The following is a 21019-nucleotide window of genomic DNA, read 5'->3' as shown; positions in this document are numbered from 1 at the left end:
CTCCGCGCGCTGCCTGGAGGGTGAGGGCACGCAGCATGGAGTGGGGTTACCTGTTGGAAGTGACCTCGCTGCTGGCCGCCTTGGCTCTGCTGCAGCGCTCTAGCGGCGCTGCAGCCGCCTCGGCCAAGGAGCTGGCGTGCCAAGAAATCACCGTGCCGCTGTGCAAAGGAATCGGCTACAACTACACCTACATGCCCAACCAATTCAACCACGACACGCAGGACGAGGCGGGCCTGGAGGTGCACCAGTTCTGGCCGCTGGTGGAAATCCAGTGCTCACCGGACCTCAAGTTCTTCCTGTGCAGTATGTACACGCCCATTTGCCTGGAGGACTACAAGAAGCCCCTTCCTCCCTGCCGCTCGGTGTGCGAGCGCGCCAAAGCCGGATGCGCGCCCCTCATGCGCCAGTACGGCTTCGCCTGGCCGGACCGTATGCGCTGTGACCGGCTGCCGGAACAGGGCAACCCCGACACGTTGTGCATGGACTACAACCGCACGGACCTCACTACGGCTGCACCCAGCCCGCCGCGCCGCCTGCCGCCGCCGCCTCCCGGCGAACAGCCGCCCTCCGGCAGCGGCCACGGCCGCCCGCCAGGGGCCAGGCCCCCGTCCCGCGGCAGGGGCGGGGGTGGCGGGGACGCGGCGGCGCCCCCCACACGCGGCGGCGGCGGGAAGGCGCGGCCCCCTGGCGGCGGCGCGGCGCCCTGCGAGCCTGGCTGCCAGTGCCGCGCGCCCATGGTGAGCGTGTCCAGCGAGCGGCACCCGCTCTACAACCGTGTAAAGACCGGCCAGATCGCCAACTGCGCCCTTCCCTGCCACAACCCCTTCTTTAGCCAGGACGAGCGGGCCTTCACCGTTTTCTGGATTGGCCTGTGGTCTGTACTGTGTTTTGTTTCCACCTTCGCCACCGTGTCCACCTTCCTCATCGACATGGAGCGCTTCAAGTACCCTGAGAGGCCCATCATCTTTCTCTCTGCCTGCTACCTCTTCGTGTCGGTCGGCTACCTCGTACGCTTGGTGGCCGGCCATGAGAAGGTGGCGTGCAGCGGTGGCGCGCCGGGCGCGGGGAGTGCGGGCGGTGGGGGCGGTGCTGCGGCGGGCGCCGGCGCGGCGGGCGCGGGCGCGGGCGGCCCGGGCGGGCGAGGCGAGTACGAGGAGCTGGGCGCAGTAGAGCAGCACGTGCGCTACGAGACCACAGGCCCAGCGTTGTGCACCGTGGTTTTCCTGCTCGTCTACTTCTTCGGTATGGCCAGCTCCATCTGGTGGGTGATCCTATCGCTCACGTGGTTCCTGGCAGCTGGCATGAAATGGGGCAACGAGGCCATCGCCGGCTACTCGCAGTACTTCCACCTGGCCGCGTGGCTCGTGCCCAGCGTCAAGTCCATCGCCGTGCTGGCGCTCAGCTCCGTGGACGGCGACCCGGTGGCGGGCATCTGCTATGTGGGCAACCAGAGCCTCGACAACCTGCGCGGCTTCGTGCTGGCGCCGCTCGTCATCTACCTCTTCATCGGCACTATGTTCCTGCTGGCGGGCTTCGTGTCGCTCTTCCGCATCCGCTCGGTCATCAAGCAGCAGGGCGGCCCCACCAAGACGCACAAGCTGGAGAAGCTCATGATCCGCCTGGGCCTCTTCACCGTGCTCTACACGGTGCCGGCCGCCGTCGTGGTCGCCTGCCTCTTCTATGAGCAGCATAACCGCCCGCGCTGGGAAGCCACGCATAACTGCCCATGCCTGCGGGACCTGCAGCCCGACCAGGCGCGCCGACCTGACTACGCGGTCTTCATGCTCAAGTACTTCATGTGCCTGGTCGTGGGCATCACCTCTGGCGTGTGGGTCTGGTCAGGCAAGACGCTTGAGTCGTGGAGGGCCCTGTGCACCCGCTGCTGCTGGGCCAGCAAGGGCGCCGCTGTGGGCGGGAGTGCTGGCGTGGGGGACACGGGCGGACCGGGGGCCGGCGGGGGGGCGGGCGGGGGGCCGGGGGGCGGTGCGGGCTCGCTCTACAGCGACGTCAGCACCGGCCTGACGTGGCGATCTGGCACAGCCAGCTCCGTATCCTACCCAAAGCAGATGCCATTGTCCCAGGTCTGAGAGAAGGGGAGGGGACACCGGAAGGAATGGGGGGGCGAGGAGGCCAAGTCCTGCGAAGGGACACTAGACGGGCTGAGCTTCCCACCCCTTCACCGTGTTGACTGCTATTAGCATGATAATGAACTCTTAATGGTATCCATTAGCTGGGACTTAAATGACTCGCTTAGAACAAAGTACCTGGCATTGACGGCTCCCAGACCAGCCCCTATCCTCCATTGCTTTGCGAGGAGCTCCTCCCGCCAGGCGTTAATTTTTATTGGCAGAGGAGGGTGGACTCTCCTGTGTTCCCAGAACCCAAGGTTTGGAACCCTCGCTGGTTGCCAGTCGCTGAGCTTGAAGCCAGATCTACAGATTTCACCTGAGGGACCTATTTTTCTCCTACGTAGACTCTTACTCCTTACATATCCTAGTGGAGGGATGATCGCGACCTAACGGGATTGCACGGTTTGGGTATTCTTAATGACCAGGCAAATGCCTTAAATAAACAAATGTCTTAATTGTACACCCCAAATAAATACGGGTTTCTTACAGTAGAGGATGTATTTATATAATTATTTGTTAAATTGTAAAAATTGTAAAATATGTACATATCCAAAGATATACAGTCTGTACATTTTTTGTAAAATTTTAGAGGCCACCCCTGTAAGAACAAATATAAGTATTCTATTTTGTCAATAAAATGACTTTTGATAAATGATTTAAACATTGCCCTCTCCCCCTGCCTCAGAATTCTAAGCTGTTATCTTTAAAGTGCTTGCTAAGGACATGCTGGAAAAAATGGACATTTCCTGGTTTCTTACTCTGTACACTGACCTTAGGCATGGAGAAAATGACCTGTTAAATCCTAGTTCTTAAGTTGTTGAACTGAAATCAAAACTTGAGTTTTTGCACCTTCCAAAAAAATGGTAGCTCTCTTTTTGATCCATGGATAACAACACTCACCTTAGAGTATGTAAGAGGGACTTTTGCAAGGAAGTAATTCTACTCAGCCTTGTTATTTATCTTGTATAATATCACTAAAGGCTTCAAAACCCCACATTTATTTCTCTCTCGAGTCCGTGATTTTGAAAGCACCTGGTTTACCAGCAACTAAACACACTGCTGAAGTGTAGAGGTTAATGTTTTAAACTATGGATCACACTTTACAGTATAAGTCACTTGACAATTTGGTAGTGGAGCAGGCGTCTTTAATGGATTAAACTAACGGGTTAACATCTTAATAACCTTTCCAGGCTTGTGTATATCAAATGTGCTTCTTTTCTTAGAGAAAAAGCTATTGTTCCTCTGTAAAAGACTAAGCTAATTTATTTGAGCAGAAGGCTGTTGAATTAGCAGAAGAATGCTTTGGCAATTGTTGAACTTTTTACCTGTCTGCCCAGTGGCCCAGCACATCATTCCTTTAAGAGCAGCTAAATGAATAGGGTTAATCTGTAGGGAACTTGGTCTTTTGAGTTTAAAAAACTTTGATCTTTTCTCCTCTCCAAATGTGCTGTATAGTCTGAAGTTTCTTTCCCTGCTGCCTGGCTCCTCTTGGCGCAGACCAATTGGCCACCGTGGAGCCTTAAAGTTCTCCCATTAAAGGCATGTGGGACTTTTACTTTAAAAAGGAGAGAGAGCGAGGGAGAGGAAGACTTGTAACAGTTAGTGAAGACCAGAGGCACAAGTGCGCTCAGCCTTTTAAACAGCTTTTCCTGGCATTGTTAGCCAGCCTGCAGGCAGCTAGGCATGGGTTGAAGCATTATAGAAAAAAGCTCTGAATGCCCTACAGGTGGTCTGCGCACATAATCCCCCAATTTAAAGCGTTTTCCTTTGCTGGACAATTGCATTACAAAACTCCCTTCTTTTTTGCTCCTAATTGAACCAATGAACTATTATAAACTACAAGTTTTTCTTTAAAAAAAAAACCCTCCTTGCCTAAATTCTATTGACTAAATCTGGCAAGTTTTCTGAACTGAACCTTTTAAAGCACCGGAAGTAAAATTTTCTTCAGCAGACATTTCTCTTTTTCAGATATTTTTATTCCTCCTGCTTGTTATTTTCTGACAGATTAGCAATAATTTAAAAGTAATTGGTAAGGTTGTGTGTTCATACTGAAAAGATAGCCCCAGGTCCCTTATTAACCTGTCAATCAAGATAAGAAATGGGCAGCTACCCTGCTAATGATGGGGACATCAAACTGGGGGGTGGGGGGACTTGTTTTCTGCAGCCTGCTAAGACGTTTGTTCTCTTTTCCTAATAGGAAAATTCAGTGGTTAAAAAAAAAATTTTTTTAATAGGGTGGGAACTATTTCCCTAGCTCATCTTTCTCATGTAAGCAGCTTTTAAGAAGAGTTTCGTGATAAAACATTTTGCAAATCCTTTCCAGAGTCATTCTTAGTGTTAATTGGATTGTTGAATTAGATATGCAATAAGAACACCCACTTTAGCTGTCATGCCGATTTTATTTTTTAAAGTCAGAGGCATTGTAAAATCTTCACCTCCCAGCAGTTTTATTCATTAAAGAATTACTATTTTGTAACTTAGGTTCCAATAAGTGCCCTGCATCTAACCTATGTGGTGAGTCTCATGTAAGTATACATAAACCAGCCATAAACTTTACATTGTCAGTTATAAAGTAGCATTGGAAGGCATTCCCATAGTCTTTACCACATATGTGGGATGGAGAGAGAGCTAAAAGTCACTAGTCAACATGTTGATTTTCTAATGTGGCAATATTCTCATAGACACATTTTCAACTATGTGACACAGTAGAAAATGTTACTTGAAGCTTTCTTCCTTCAGTATATCCTTGTAAAATGCCATATTTGATAACTTGTACAAAATGGCTGTAAGTGTGCTTAGGATAAGCAAACGAAAAATCCTATTGACATTCTGGGGATAGCCCACAGTAAAAGACCCGCACCTGTAATCACTAGAGACTGGTTTTAGAGACTGGTATTAAACTACAAGTGCCGGTTCTTTGTCTTTAACGCTAAACCTCGAGTTACAAAGTTGCCAATACCAAATTGTATCAATGGAATAAAAAACCCAAAATTGACTTGGGGGTAAGAAAAAGGAGAAAGAGTATTTAGCCATTTGCGTTAGACAAATGAATGAGTCCCTGACAGAACACCACCTCTGTGTTCTACAGGTATGTCTTTAATTACTATATGGAACAAGTGTTAGTTTTTGAAAATCTTGTCAAGTATGGGGAATGGGGACGGGATGTGGTTACTGTGTGGCTAGAAAAATCGATGTAAATAAAGTCTAATATGGTTAAAACCATTAGTAAAGCCAAAGCTCATTGAAATTACTTACGGGCGAAGTTATGTGAAAAACTTTCTTTTTGCTTTATCATAAATGCAATTTGAAAGTATCATAAAAACAGAAGGGGAAAAAATGTATAAGAAGTTTAAGGAACAAACTCACCATTAGTTTCTTAGCCTGTGTTGATGGCGTTGCAGGTTCCTGTAAATCCTTCCGAGTTTGGGGGCAGGAAAAAGATTGTCTTGCCAAACAAACAAAAAATCACACAGAGACAAAAGCTGTTGCAGAGCACAGGATGCAATTTAAAGTACAGGTGCAAACATTCTGTTGAGATTCCAAACAAATCTCAAGTGTAGTGATCAGCTCTCCACATTTGATACTACACTGCCACCTTGTGGTACCACAAACTTTCAGAACCGGGGGAATGGACAGGTTCTTTCATTGAATTCATTCAGAAATACTGAGCCCCACAGGGCTGGCCCTGCCCCACACACAGACCCCGCCCAGAGGGCCTGCAAGCACTTTGCATTCATAATTTTGAATTTTTTCTCTTAAGAAAAGGATCCCCAAACTTCATCAGCTTAAGGCCCCACAAGACCACAACTGAATTAAATCCTCACTATAACAGTTATGCTAAAAATATAATTAACCTGTGTTGAAATCCAAAGGTCTATCTTCTTAAAAAATTATCTTCCGAGTTACTTTTATTTGAAGAATAGGCCGCTTGCCAAAGATCCACCATACTTTTTATTGAGGAAAGAATGAATCGTGAAGAATAGTTTGAAGTGGCATGTAGTTGCTTTCTTATTACTACTTAACAATTTCCCACGTAGAAGTCCATCTGCTGAGCCCAGGGAACACTTTTCAGTGCTGCACGTGAATGCTGCTGGGTTGGGTGGGATGTAGACTGTCCCCCGATGTCCAGCCAGGTGTTTGTGGAAACACACCAAGGAATAGACACTGCTGTGAAACGAGGTCAGCCAAAGGGAAGAGCATCTGCGGTGGAATATATGAGCCCTGTGGGAGGAAGATTTCCATAGCACAGCAGTGTGGGAAGACCAGGCTTTCAACTGGTGCATATGGAAAAGAGGCAGCCTCTCAGACTCCACGGCTGAAGAGTTCTTGTTCCTGGGGGTCAGATGGCTGGTGGAGACAGGAGAGAAGGAGGAGGCACTGGTCAAGGGAATATAGACTAAAAGATCTTAGAAGCCACCTAGCACAATCACGGAGTTTTAAAGACGGAGATCCCAGGGCCCATTGAGAATCTTGCTACTCCATAGACAAGCAGCAGAGGCAAGACCTAGGAGCACAATGGAGAGATGTAGAGTCTTAGGTCAAGCTCAGTGAATCAGAAGCTGTATTTTAACAGGACCCCCAAGTGTTTAGCATAGATAGGTGAGCCCTACACTGAAGCCCAAAGAGGACTGGACTTGCCGAAGTTCATGCAGTCGGGAGCAGGGCAGGGCTTGGAAGGCACTGATCCTATTTGTCACTCCTATTTCTGCCTTTCCCAGCTGCCCTGCTACCTGCGTAAATCCCTTCAGCCACCACTATGTGCATTTGTCCTTGAACATCAACTGACCAGGGCTGTGTCTACCTAGACCCAAAATCACACGAGAATACAGGTTTCCCCATGGTTGGTGATGACCTACATAGGAACATCAAACACCCAGTCTCAGAGGCTGCCAGCATAGCTCTGGAAAGCTTTGCCTCTCGGGCCACTGGCCGACTTGAGCCAGCTCACCTGCTCTCTGCTGCCTATATTCGCAGTAATACAAACATTGGCATAGTGAACTGTTTCCTAGTTGATACAAAAGGCCCAAGGACACAGAGTGTGCTGGCTTAGTGAGGAGCTGCAGTGACCCGGAGGAATGAAAGGACTCCATTGCTGATAGCTGGAGCTCATACTGGGCCGACGGGCCACAATTGGAAACATTTGCCCCGGGAGAGCCTGGTCAGGGCCATGGAGGAAAGCAGACTTCAGAGCCACTGGGCAATGAAGCCGGGACAGGGCAGGGCCTGGAGCAGGAAACAGAGCACCGACAGACACCAAGGGGAGCATCACGGAAATCTCTGGAATGAGAGAGTGTCCGAGTGGGTAGAGTCCCCGGTATAAGGTATCCACAACTCTAGGAGCCTATGGCAGCAGCAGACTACCAAACAGCAGGCGACCCCTGCTATGGCCAATAGGGTGGTTTGCCATCCGGAGGCTCGAGAGGACGACCAATTCACCGAGGGGTCATGTTTCTCCCAGGCAGATCGCATTTTCTATTCCCGGGGCAGCTCCTCATGGGCTTCCTGAGACTGAGTGTTCATGTGCAGAAACTGCTCCACCGCCCTTTGGAGAGCTTTGGCTGGCACCATACCTTGCTCGCCGTGCCAGGTGAAATGCAGGGTCTCAGCTCCCGCTCCCGGCAAGTGAATGCAGGATATGGTGAGGCTGAAAAGGAACCCCAACAGAGCCACACGTAGGGGAGTCATACCACTATATTCTCGATGGCGGCCGGTGGAGACACAAGAAGCAAACATCCGCCAGTACTCCACCAAGGGGTCTTCCTGTACCACAGTCTCGCTGGCAGCAGGGGAGACACAGGAAGTAGGACCCACAGGATCCGCACTATCTGCAATCAGAGTTTGCTAATCGCAGTCGGCACTTGCTATCGTAGCCACGGCAGTTATACACAAAATAATAATGGCTAATGGCCAACTGGTTACAGCTGATTGCCATCTAATAACTGAGGCAGCACCGTTCCACGTGAGACCGAGAGCCTGAAAACTGCTCTCTGAGACTCCCTCCCTACAGAGAACAAACCAAAAAGATTAGCTCCGCTAATTTAAACCAGGTCCTCGGAGATGACCTAAGGAGTGGATGGTACCTGAGAAGGGGCAATGGTGGCCAGAGAAGGATGAAAGCAAAGGAGAACTGCCAGGGCAAGAGGATAAATAAGGATAAATTTTAACTGAACAGCCAAGTTTTAATGGCTTTTCAAACCTTGGGGCAAACCATTATGCACAGAGGATAAAATTACCTATTTATATCACCTTAACCACTCAGGTGAACCATACACTAATTTAAAGTTTTAAAAAAAACAATTTCCAATGTTTCTGCTTAACACCCTGGCAGTAGTTCTCACCCGTGCCTACACATTAGTACTTGAGATGCTACTTAAAAACACTGATGCCCTGGCAGCATCCCAGAGCAACTGAATCAGAATTTCTGGTGATGGAATCTTAAGTATTCAAAATTTTCTGCAACTACCCCAGGTGATTCTCATGTGTAGCCAGAGTTGAAAACTAGTGCATGTAATCAAAGGTAGTGTTATGACCTAAAACAAAACAACGAAATACAAGTAGAAATTAATTAAGCAAACTAACTGTTGTCATCCAACTTGACTAATTTAAATGGAAGTGATTATTTTTTTCTTTCTGTCACTTTGAGTCAGTAAATATTTGGGAGAGGACAGGAGTGCCCTCACCTGGTCCAAACAGAGAAGTTCATGCTTTGTTGTTCTGAACTGAAGATCTCACTATGTAGGCAATCACCCTGCTTTCTCTTTCACTTGTAAAGAAATAACGAAGAACTGGTTATGCAGGATCTGGTTCTATTAAACTAGAAAGCAAACCCAACCTGTGAACCTAGGAGGAATCAATAATGTTGATGTATTAATTAGTAAAGATATTAAAATGTTCTCTTTTTTGTTCAGTAAGTGTTTATTTACTGAAACTACCTCAGCTTGAAATGAAAGCTCATCCTGTAGTGACCTACTCTGGGTATGACTTTCCAAGATCAGGTGGTCTGTCGTATTGCCCAAGAAGCAGTACCACTTGGATCCTGAATACATGCCAATATGTTTATCTATCTTTCAAAGGAACTTGATACTATCTTACCTAATGCTAGAACTTTGCTCAAATTTTAGAATTCTGGGATAACATTTATTCAGTACAGAAATCCACTCTTTCTCTGGATACCCTGAGAGAACACCCAGAAAGTGAGATGTACTTCCACAAATAAACTCTGAGGTTTTCATGACTCTACATAACACGTATGATTTTGGATCTTACCTGGTACACCTTATCCTAATTCTGTAAGAAAAAGTCTAAGCAGAGGGTCATAAGTGAAACCCATGAAAGCGATACAAACTTTGCATAATACCATTAAAGAGCATCACTTGGTTATACTTAATGGGAACCACAAAGAAGACAATAACTCAATTTAATCATTCAAGAAAATATCTTTTAATGAACAATTATTTTTACCTGATTAACTTACAGAATCTCCAGTAAGCTGCAGAAAGACAGTAAAAGGGAAAGGGAAAGAACATAGACTCTGGACCCCAAGGCCTGGCTCCGCTCATGTGTGATCTTTAGCAAGTGACTCAGCCTCTGTCTGCTCAAGTTTCCTCTTCCATAAAATGGGAATAAGAATTGTGCCTACTTCTTAGAGGTTGTTGCAAGGATGAAATTCTAATACAGATAAAATGCCCTGAACGACACCTGCCTGGATCAGTAAAAGTCAGCTACCATCATTAAAGGGCTTATTTTGTTGTAAGGATGTTTCCATGGGCTTTTTTTGTTTTATTTATTTTTCATTGTGATAAAAGAAAATAAAACAAACTTTACCATCTTAACCAGTTTTTAAATATACATTTACATAGTGTTAAGTATATTTACATTGTTGTGAAACAGATCTCCAGCCAGCACTTCTTCATCTTGCAAAACTGAAATTCTGCAGCTTAAACAACTTCCCTTGTCCCCCTCCTCCCAGTCCCTGGTAACCACCATTCTTTCTGTTTCTATGAATTTGACTATTCTAGGTACCTCATATAATTAGAGGCATCCAGTAGTTGTCTTGTTATTACTGGTTTATTTTACTTAACATAATGTCTTCAGTGTTCACCCATGTTGTAGCATGTGACAGGATTTCCTTCTTTTTTAGGACTGAATAATATTCCAGTGGGTATATATGCTACTGTTTGTTTACCATTCGTCCACCAAAGGAGTGGGTTGCTTCCACCTCTTAGCTATTGTGAATAATGCTGCTATGAACATGGGTATACAAACAGGGGTCTTTTTGAGACCCTGCTTTCAGTTATTTTTAATATATATCCAGAAGTGGGATTGCTCTGTTTTTGATTTTTTGAGGGATTTCCATATTGTTTTCTACAGTAGTTGCACCATTTTACAATTTCACCAAAAGGGTACAAAGACTCCAATTTCTCTACATTCTCACCATCACTTATTATTTTCTGGTTTTTCGAGTAGCCATCCTAATGGGTATGAGGTGGTATCTCATTGTGGTTTTGATTTGCATTTCTCTGACGAATAGTGATGTCAAACATCTTTTCATATGCTTGTTGACCACTTACATATCATCTTTGGGAAAATGTCTACTCAAGACATTTGCCCATTTTTATTTACTTTTTTAAACATTTTTTTATTAGTTTCAGGTGAACAAAACAATGTAATAGTTAGACATTTATAATTTATATCCCTCACACAGTGATAACCCCTCTCACCCCATCCACTACCCCTCTGACATCGCACAGAGCCATTACATTTCCACTGTCTCTATTCCTAATGCTGTACTCTGCTTCTTATAACTATATATGCATATAAAATTGTAGTTGACATTAATTATTGTTCAGCTTCAGCTTCAGGTGTACAGTGCAGTGATCAGGCATCTACATCATCCCTGAGGTGCTCTCCCTAATGAGACAAGTGTCCATCAGATACCCTACAAAGTCTTTACAACATTATTGATTGCATTCCCCAAATTCACTTTTGTATCCCTGTGGCCATCTTGTGGCTACCGACTACGCTTTCTAATCCCCTCACCTTCTCCCTTATGCCTACCCCCCCTCCCATCTAGCAACCCTCAGTTTTTCCTCTATGTCTTTGAGACTATTTCTGATTAGTTCATTCATTTATTCTTTTCTTTAGATTCCACATGTAAGTGAGATCATATGGTATTTGTCTTTCTCTGTCTGACTTATTTCACTTAACATAATGTTCTCTAGGTTCATCCATGTTGTTGCAAATGGTAAGATTTCATTCTTATTTATGGCTGCATAATACTCCATTGTATAAATAAATGTACCAGTTTCTTAATCCAGTCGTCTACCGATGAGCATTTCAGTTGTTTCCATGTCTTGGCTATTGTGTATAGTGCTGCAATAAACATAGGAGTGCATGAAGTTTTTTGAGTTAGAGTTTTGGATTTCTCCAGATAGAAACCTAGGAGTCGAATTGCTGGATCATAAGGTAGTTCCATTTTCAGATTTTTGAGATACCTCCATACTGTTTTCCATAGTGGCTGCACCAATCTCTTTGCCCATTTTTTAAATCAGGTTATTTGATTTTTTTATTGTTGAGTTGTAGGAGTTCTTTATATATTCTTGATATTAACCCCTTAGCAGATTTATGATTTGCAAATATTTCCCCCATTCTATAGGCTTCCATTTTACTTTGTTGATTGTGTATTGTGATATACAAAAATCTTTAATTTTTATGTAGTCCCATTTGTCTAAATTTGTTTTTGTTGCCTGTGCTTTTTTGGTGTCATAGCTAAGAATCATTGCCAAATCCAGGGTCATGAAGTTTTTTGCCTGTGCTTTCTTCTCCATGTGCACTTTTAAAGCAAAAATGGGAAGTTGGAAGTGGCAGTAAATAAAACAAACAAGTCATTTTAAAAAGACATAGATTAGTAGAGACCTTGTATGTTGGTAAATCTGAGGTTAAAATGTTGAAGTGTTTGCTGGCCCTTTCTAATAACACCCCTTACTTCATATGACACGCCTGCCCATATAAAAGTTCAATATTGAGTCTGACCAGAGTCTGGACCAACCTCAACATTTTACTGAGAAAATGGCTCTCTGAAGCAGAATAAATCCCAGGGCACAATTGTGTTTGGAGGTTGACTCTATTCCCACCCTAGGGACAGAACATTATACCACCTTTCCTGACTAATAAATACCAACTTATGCAAATGATTTAGCTTCTCTTAGAAACCATAATTCTTATCTTAAAATCTATCTACTCTTAAGAAACATAAAATATTTACTTAACCCTTAAGTTTGCACAGACTTACTTCAAATTCAGTTAGTAAAAATTCTATTTTTAGAAGTAATATTCTTAAAATGGAAATCGATATTAAAAAGAGTTTGTTAGAACCAAACAAAGGGCATAATTGTATAGAATCATGTCATTTCTGCTCTAGAAGGAAATTATGAGCCCATCTAGTTCAGTGGTTTTGATTCTGGTTGTACAGTAGAATCTATTCATAACGCACAGATGCCTGGACCCCCGCTTCAGAGATTCTCACTCAGTAGGGGTGAGAATCACTCACCTTGTCCAACCCCACATTCTGCACTTGGAAATGAAGGCATAAAGCTGGTGACTTGTAACACCATCCTGAAAGGATGAGCACAACCCCACTCAACCTCTCACTGTCTCACAACACCCCACACACCATGCCTTCACTGGGTTGCCTCCCTGCCTGGAAGGCCCTTCTCTACCAGCAAACCCCTTCTTAGGGGTCTTTTATTTTTAAAGACCCAGCCAAAGTTTTAACTCCTCTCTGAAGTTTTCCCTGACCCCTCACACTGAGTTTTTGCTCCTCTCCAGGTTTGCAAAAGAACTTTCTCAATTCATCCTTCTCAATTATTACACTGGCCACACTTTATCATAATTTGTTCACGTCTATCTCTCTCCCACTGGACTGTGAACTTTATGAGACTCAAGACACTGTCTTAACCATCTTTATATCAAGCACATAATCGGCCCTCAAAATGATGATGTTGTACGGGACACGTACTTCTCTTAAAACACTGTGTTGGAAAACAGAAACAGACTGATCAGAGAACAAACTGATGGTTAGCAGATGGGAGGGGAGTTGTGCAGCAGAGTGAAAAAGGTGAAGGGATTAAGAAGTACAAACTGATAGTTACAAAATAGTCATAGGGGTGTAAAGTACAGCTTAGAGAATATAGCTAATAATACTGTAATAACTATGTATGGTGCCAGGTGGGTACAAGACTTATCGGGAGATCACTTCATAAATTATATAAATGTCTAACCACTATGCTGTACACCTAAAACTGATATAAAATAATATTGAATGTCAACTATAATTGAGGAAAAAAACAACAACACTGTGCGGGTGCCTAAGGAGATGCAAAGAAACATAAGACATTCTCCTGTTTCCAAGGAGCTTAAGGACTAGTGGGGTGACACAAGGCCTGGTTTAGCATCAAAAGGGTTCATAGACCCAGCATTCTCTTTCAATTCTGTGATGGTGCTAAGTGACGATTCTCCAGTGGTGCAATGGGCAACTGGTTTATTCTGGTAACAAACCAAAATCTGGTTATGCAACACCAACTTCTTTGAGAACTATAACACAGAAAAGCAAATACCATTAGAGTGTTACCATCAATAATTACTTTAGGGACTTTTAGTACAACTTGTGGTGGTAGTGTCAGGGAATACTTTCCCACCCAAGCTGGGCTTTGCTTACAACAATAGACAACTGGGTATATTAGTTTCCTATTGCTACTGTAATGAACTACTACAAACTAAGTGGCTTAAAACAACACAAATGTATTATCTTGTTGTTCTGGAAGCCAAAAGTCCAAAATGGGTCTTACTGGGCTAAAATCAAAATGTCAGCAGACCTCCATTCCTTCTGGAGGCTCTAGGAGAGAATCTGTTTCCTTGTCTTTTCCAGCTTCTAGAAGCACCCACATCTTCAATCTCTGCTTCTGATGTCACATCTCCTTCCCTGACTCAGCTGCCTCCCTCTTTACTTCTAAGGCACCTTGTGATTACATTGGGACAGCCCAGACAATGCAGGATAAAAGATACTTCCATGTCAAGATCCTTAATATATTTGTAAGGTAACATATTCACAAATTCCTGGGATTAGGACATGAGCACTCTGGGGGGACGTGGTCATTATTCTGCCTACCACACTGGGACTAGAAGTACCATGTGTGTCTGTAGACACTTTGCATGTGGAAATGAACATACAAGTTTGTCCTCAGTAAAAATACCTTGCTAGACCCAGTGGTTTGCACTTTATTTGCATCTACGCATTTAGGATATTGGTACAAAGAGAAGAGGTTTATCTCTTGGACATCATCCAGTCACCAATGATTATTTTGGTCTATCCACTAATTCATCGAACAATCCATCCACTTATCCATCCATTGATCCTTGCATTCTTTACACATTTTTGCTCCTTAATTTCTGTATCAATCAAAATAAGCTGGGTTTTGCTACAATAAAAAACAACTCCAAAATGTCAGTGGCTTAACACAAGAAAAAATAATTTATTACTTACACATGTCCAATATGTGTCAGCAAAGGGATTCTATTCACCTTCAGTACTCAGAAATCCAGGTTGGCTAAAGCTTAGTCTTGGCCTGTGCGTCCTGATTCCTGCATTATTGGGGAAGGAAAGTGTCAACGGATTCTTAAAAATTTCTGCCTGAAAATGACATGTTTCATATCCACATGTGCCATTGGTCAAAGCAAGTCACATGGGCATATGGCACCCCAAAACGTGCAGGGAAATACTCCTACCATGTGCCCAGAAGAAGAAAAACTGAAAATATTTATTGAATAGAATTAATGACTATCACAGCTCCCCAATAATACACTCACATGTCTTCTCTCTACACCATAATTCAGTCTGCCTTCTACTGAAAGTAGTGAAGTAAAATACAAAAAGAACTAGACTAAGATCAGAACTTCTGTGTTCTTGCCCTACGTTCATTAGCCTATAATCTTATTAACTTTTCTGGACTTGATTTTCCTCATCCATAAAATGAGGATAATAATTATTGCTCTGCCTTTCTCATTCTTCTGAGAAACAAATGACATGATAGAGAGAAAAAAATAATATATTTTAAATCTCTATTTACAAAAACAAAGGAAAATTAAGATATTATACTCCTCAATGAGATGTTTGTGATTTCCAAAATACTTATAATGGTTAAGAATCACTGCTTTAACCCACTCAAAAAAGTGAAGTTCTATTATCTTAAATTTTTTTAAATTATCCCATTCTAAAATTCCATTCATTCAACACATATTTGTTAAGCATCTACTGTGCACAGGAAACTTGGAATTACATTCAGTGTCTCCATTAACTACCATGTCATAGGAGGGGATTCAGAACACCATATTCAGCTGTAGGCACTTTCTCCATGTGTAACTAACTGGCCCATGAAGAAAATGAACTTACACTAAAGTTAAATCAGTGAAAAGAATAAAGAAGCAAAAAATAATAGAGAAGAAAGTTTGTGAGGAGAAAAATACAGATGAACCAAAAAAATTAAATCAGAGTTGCAACAAAATGCTGCAGTCACATTAGCAATATTATATCCATATACAGTTTCCATATTTTAGACTTGAAATTCTTTATGCTGGAAAACTTTACACTTTGTAATTTTTATGCTGGAAAGTTGGATTTCATATGAAGGAAATGACTAAGTCTAAAATACTCTAGGTTTAAAATGACTCACATACTCTTAAGATTAACAGAATCTAACACTGTATTATGATTTGTATATTTGCACTTAAAAATTCTCAAAGGATTTAACAGTCTGAGACCAAAGATTGAATGTTTCCAAATCACACAAAAGCTCTTAAATCCAAGTTTAGTCTAATTAAAGGATGAATGTGGTGAATTCCATGACTTTCCAACATGATCATGTTGTGCCAACTAAAGAAGGATTAATGCAAGACTACACAGATGTTTCCAAGTTCAATAAAGTAAGGGTGTGTTAACTTAAAAATAAAAAAGCCGTTCAAAATGAGAGGCAACAAGCATTTATTTGAGATCAATAAGAATAGCTATTTGGGAATCATTCATTCAGGGAGAAGTCCAAGTAATATTTTGATTAGGACAAAAAAGCAAGGGGTATTTATAAGAAAGGGAAGGAGAACAATTACATCAATAGAAGGAAGGCATTTCTATTGGTGCAGATAACATAGTGATGTGAATTCTAAATATTTCTAATTTTCAGTCTCGTCGTCATCAGTCCAGTAGTAATAATAATTGTTTTCTTGTTATCTTTGCAAAGAGTTCTTTGGGAAACAAGCTTGTTTAGGCCCAGTCCAAATGTTATTTTGCCATTTTAACATTCCAAAAATTTGAGGCATAAGACATGGAAAACAGGTCCTCTGGCATGGCAGCTCCAGCTCCATTTTAAAGTGGCTCCATTTTTTCTTTTTTTTTTTTTTTTTTGACTGGTGGGTCTAAAGTTAATGACTCTTTTTTAGACCCTTAAAGTCATTGATTAAGCTTTACGATAAGCTATTCATTAACTTGTATGAAAAGTGTCAAGTTAACAACAAAAGGTGTTAATTCCATTCAGATTATCAGCCGTGTTGTTTCCTTAGCACAATCAAGACTTTACTGAAACAGCTTGGATTCCATTGTACCCCCTCTTTTATGTCATTCTTCAGACCTATATTTTGCCTCTAAATCTCCGATAATATGCCCCATTGGACCAAAGCCTATCTGGAAGCACCCTGCTGGGCTTGGGGACCAATTTGCAAAATAGGTAAAATGTAACTTTGTGTGTCCTCTTTATGTGTCTTACTCTTGGATAACTTCCACATTTCCTTCTCAGGTACCAAGTTCTATCCTGCATCCTTTTATTTATAATGAAATTCATTAGTCATCTCTTTGCTAACCAAACCCGTTAAGACTCCAAGGAAAGGAATATAGACCAGAGTCCATACCAGAATTTCTGTGAGGTATAAAAAAATACAATATAGAAGGTATGCTTTCTGACCCAACAGTACCTAATGAGTCCCAATGTATTAGGAAACATTGGTGCTATAACAGAAATACACTCAGGGTCATTGGCAAGGTCCTGGACTGAGTTTTCCAACAGCCCATCCATCTTACCACAAAAAAAGGCTGCATACTCTCCTTTACCTTGAACATACTTAAGGGAGTCTTTGGTAGGCTTATGATGGCCCCTTTTAGAGATGGTCTTATGAACATATCAGTTAGTCACGCTCATCAAAGTATAATTGACTGATATAGGAAGCATTTTGCCCCAAGGCGTTTAGATTTTAAAAGGTATCCAAGTTTGAATAGTTAATTCAAGAGTTTAACCTCTGATGAGTAATTTCAACAATCAGCCATAGGTGGGCCCCACCCAATAAGAACAAAAAATTCCAAGCGTTAGAGCAATACCATTCCACAGCTCTGTTTGAAAGACCTGTTAGATTTTGTTTTACATCATTCTTGAAATTTAAGTTCTGTACAAACACATGGTTGAAGTGACTTACACCCAGAACAGACTGGTTCTGTACATGTTGGGTCTCAGATAAAGGATCGGGTGCAAACAGACTTCTACCAACCTGATCATCGGACAGAGACACATAGAATGAGTTAATCAAGCAGCTGCAAAACGCTCTTCTGACTAAAAACTCAGCCATTGGCAAAGGGAGTACCTCCGTGACCTTAAGCATCCTCTCTCTGTTCCTGGCCCAGAAAAGGAGTGATCAAAAAGCCTTGAGCGAGCCAAGAGTTGATTACACTATGGAAAGTGCTTTTCTCCATAATGAGCCAACAGCTCCCTGGAGGCAGAAAGGTGTAGCGAGAAAAATACACAGGTTTTTGGAGTCAGATCTAAATTCCTACCCCAGTTTCCTCCACGGCATGACCTTGAAAAAGTTAGCAGTGAGCCTCAGTTTTCTTATGTGTAAAATACTGGTCACGGGCTACTGGGAGAATGAAATAACAGGACCTAGGCTCTCGGCACGCAGTAGGCCCTCAATGAATGCCCTCGTCCCCCAGCCACAGAGACACCAGGCAATCTCTTCTGTGTGTCCTTGGTCTCCTTCCTCCCCATTCCTTACAGCAGCTATTAACTCCTCTCCTCATCTCTCTCCAAACACACTTGGCTATAGAAACCCCTTCACCCTCCCAGGAACAGCTTTATTTGCTCCACACTAGCTCCTTTTCCTCTGGTCCCTTCCACTCAGCATCAATCCCCTCACTTGTATTCTTTGTCTGCTTCTCGATTGACTTGAATAACTCTTTTGTTATTAATTCCCTCTCTGCCTCATGTCTTCACCCTTCCCTGCATGCTGCCTTGGCCCAGAGGCTTTAAGTTCCTCCTCTATTAAAACTGATTTTAAAAATTGTTTATTGAGCACCTACCCAATCCCAGACACTATCCCATCTGTCGGGGCTACAGTGGGGAACCTGGAGCTTATAGAACCTTTTCTAACTACAGTTTCTTCATCTGTACCCTGATGAAGTGGTTACCACTAACCACTACTGTATTCCACCTAGCTCACAGGGGCATTACGGCAGATTAAAGGAGACAGTCCCGACAAGGCACAAAACACCGCCTGACACACAAGAAGTCCTCGTTAAGTGCTGGAATCTAATGAGCAACACCGCCATGCAAACAGGAAATCCAGGAATAGGGTGAAGAGTCGTGGGGTGTTGAGAAGTTCCCATTAGATGACTTTTCTGTCAGCTGTTAAGGCGTGAGGAGAGTAGAAACATTTAAAATGATTGATGGGAAATATAGAGGTAACTATTAGGGAAGTTGGAGGAACACTGTTAAGGGCTTTACTAGAAACCATGAATTTATACTAGCACCAATTTGGGTGCTTGGGCCATTCTACACAGAAAGGCCAGCACCAGGCAGCCCCTTCGGACCTCTGCCCTGGTCATCTTCTCTTCCCTGCACTCTGGGTACTGTCCCTGGGTCATCTTGTCCAGTTGTGTCTGGAAAGTAAACTTGGCCATAAAATAGGCAGCCATGTTGAAATTTAAATAATATTTCTCCCCAAAAAAGGTAAATTTAATCTGAGAAAAAGGCAATCTAGCAACAAGAATAAAAGTGGAAACAGTATGAGGACAGTTAAACAAAAAAAGAGATCAGGTTTAACAACAAAACTCACGCGGATAAAAGTCACGTTAAGTAAATGTGAAACTCTCTGCTCTCTCCACCAGATAAAATAGTGTAGGATACCTGACCATTCCTCTCCACAATGGCATGGAAATACAAGGGGTGGGAGGTAACAGCTCATTTGTCCAGGGAAGGAGGCAGCACTGTGGGCCTACCTGGGGTACAGACCATCCATCCCTTCAGAAGTTTGGGGTAGAAACCTAGGTAGTGCCAGAAGAGGGAACACAGAAGCAAAGAGTTGAGAGCTTTAAGAAATATGTAAACCCAAGCATAGATATTTGAGAACTGGAATGCTGCTGATCTGCTGTTTCTGCCACCAACATACCCACTGCGCAGGATAAATAAACTAGGACTGCTGTGTTATATAAACTGGAAAACAAGGGACTAATTCGCTTAGAGGTGATTGTAGGGATCTTGACAGCCTTGCTGAAACCATTGGCTTTTCCTGCCCCTTCGACTCACCAAGGAGACGTGGGGTTGCCTGAAGCAGAGGGTAGAGTCTGTGGGAAAGAACACCCAAGGATTTGGCAGCAGCTCTATATTAATGACTCCCAAATCTACCCCCTGCCAAACCTCTCTCTAAGCTCTGGTCCACAAGTCCAACCAACTTCCCACTATACATCTCCTCCTAAACGCTCCACAGACAACTCAGCCTCAGCACTTCTAAACCAGGGGCCATGAGAAGCTGTTTCTTCCACCAGGGTTTCCCCTTTGGGTGAAGACATCCAAGTAAACCAAGCTAGGCTCTCATCCTTCTTCCTTATCTGCTTCCCGCCTCCAACCAGTAACAGTCATGTAGACCCCACTTCCTGGACATCTATCTGCTGCAGATAACTCCTTCTCAGCATCCCTGTGGATGGGTCTAGGGGCGCCCAAGTTGAAATAAAGTAGATCAGGCAGAGGAGCCAGGGAACTGCAAAGACCCGCTCTTAATCAGGACAGCTGGGAGCTCTAGGTTGGAAAAGATAGAATTGAGTTCAATCTGGACTAAACTTTATTCCAAAAAGGCAATTTCCTCAAGCCTGGATGATAATCGTGATATAAGTAGTTACAATATGGAAGGCATTTAAACACACCTAGCTGATCAAGTTCTCTTGAAAGTTGGCCCAATTTATAAATCTTATTAAATTCTCTAATATGTAAGTCTAACTATTTTAATAACTGGTCAATTGCTAAAATATAATTAATATGCTTCATCTATGTCTCAGTTACATGTCGTTGAAAAACTTCACTGACAGGCTTAATGGGGAGAGCTCAAACATCCCATCTACGTAGACAGAGGTCACCCAAGTTCTAGATAAAGCACCAGAGGGAAATGGCATCATCAAGGTTAGCATTTTAAATTCAACCCATGAAATTATGGCAGCATCACAAATAGTAGTCTGCATGTGGTCAAAAGTAGGTTAATAGCCAGTAGAGGATATATGTGAACTTAAAAATTTTCTAGAAGTATAGCATAAAGGAATAATCCAATTAAGAGAAAAGGGCTGTGTACTCGTGCTATTTTGTTTTCTAATAACAAAAAGCTAGAAGCATTTTGTTCACCAGCAGAGGCTGGGGGAGATACAGTACCATCACTTGATAGGCTATTCTACAGTCGTTCAAAGTGGTAAGTTATGAAGATAAGAGAGCCAGGAAAATGTATGTGATTTATTAGCAAGTGAAAAAAAAAAAAGCACAATATAAGCATTACAATACAATTAAAAAAATTTAAATGCAATAACCTAAGAATACAGATGA

At 43.0% G+C, this 21019-nt stretch overlaps 1 protein-coding gene across 1 annotated transcript; it reads left to right on the top strand.

Annotated features, from left to right (window-relative positions):
- On the top strand, positions 1-3980 carry FZD8 (frizzled class receptor 8). Its single transcript, XM_033106531.1, has one exon. It carries the CDS (start codon positions 36-38, stop codon positions 2085-2087), a length of 2052 nt encoding a protein of 683 aa, XP_032962422.1. The 5' UTR covers positions 1-35; the 3' UTR covers positions 2088-3980.
- The last annotated feature ends 17039 nt before the right edge of the window (positions 3981-21019 follow it).

This window comes from Rhinolophus ferrumequinum, chromosome 5 (genome assembly GCF_004115265.2).
Source record: "Rhinolophus ferrumequinum isolate MPI-CBG mRhiFer1 chromosome 5, mRhiFer1_v1.p, whole genome shotgun sequence".
Classification (NCBI taxonomy): Eukaryota; Metazoa; Chordata; class Mammalia; order Chiroptera; family Rhinolophidae; genus Rhinolophus; species Rhinolophus ferrumequinum.
The sequence above is the reverse complement of the archived record's forward strand: the minus strand, read 5'-3'. Positions and strand labels throughout refer to the sequence as shown.

Bases quoted from the DNA above. Each gene is read 5' to 3' on its own strand.
- FZD8 (XM_033106531.1), top strand. From the start codon at position 36: ATGGAGTGGGGTTACCTGTTGGAAGTGACCTCGCTGCTGGCCGCCTTG.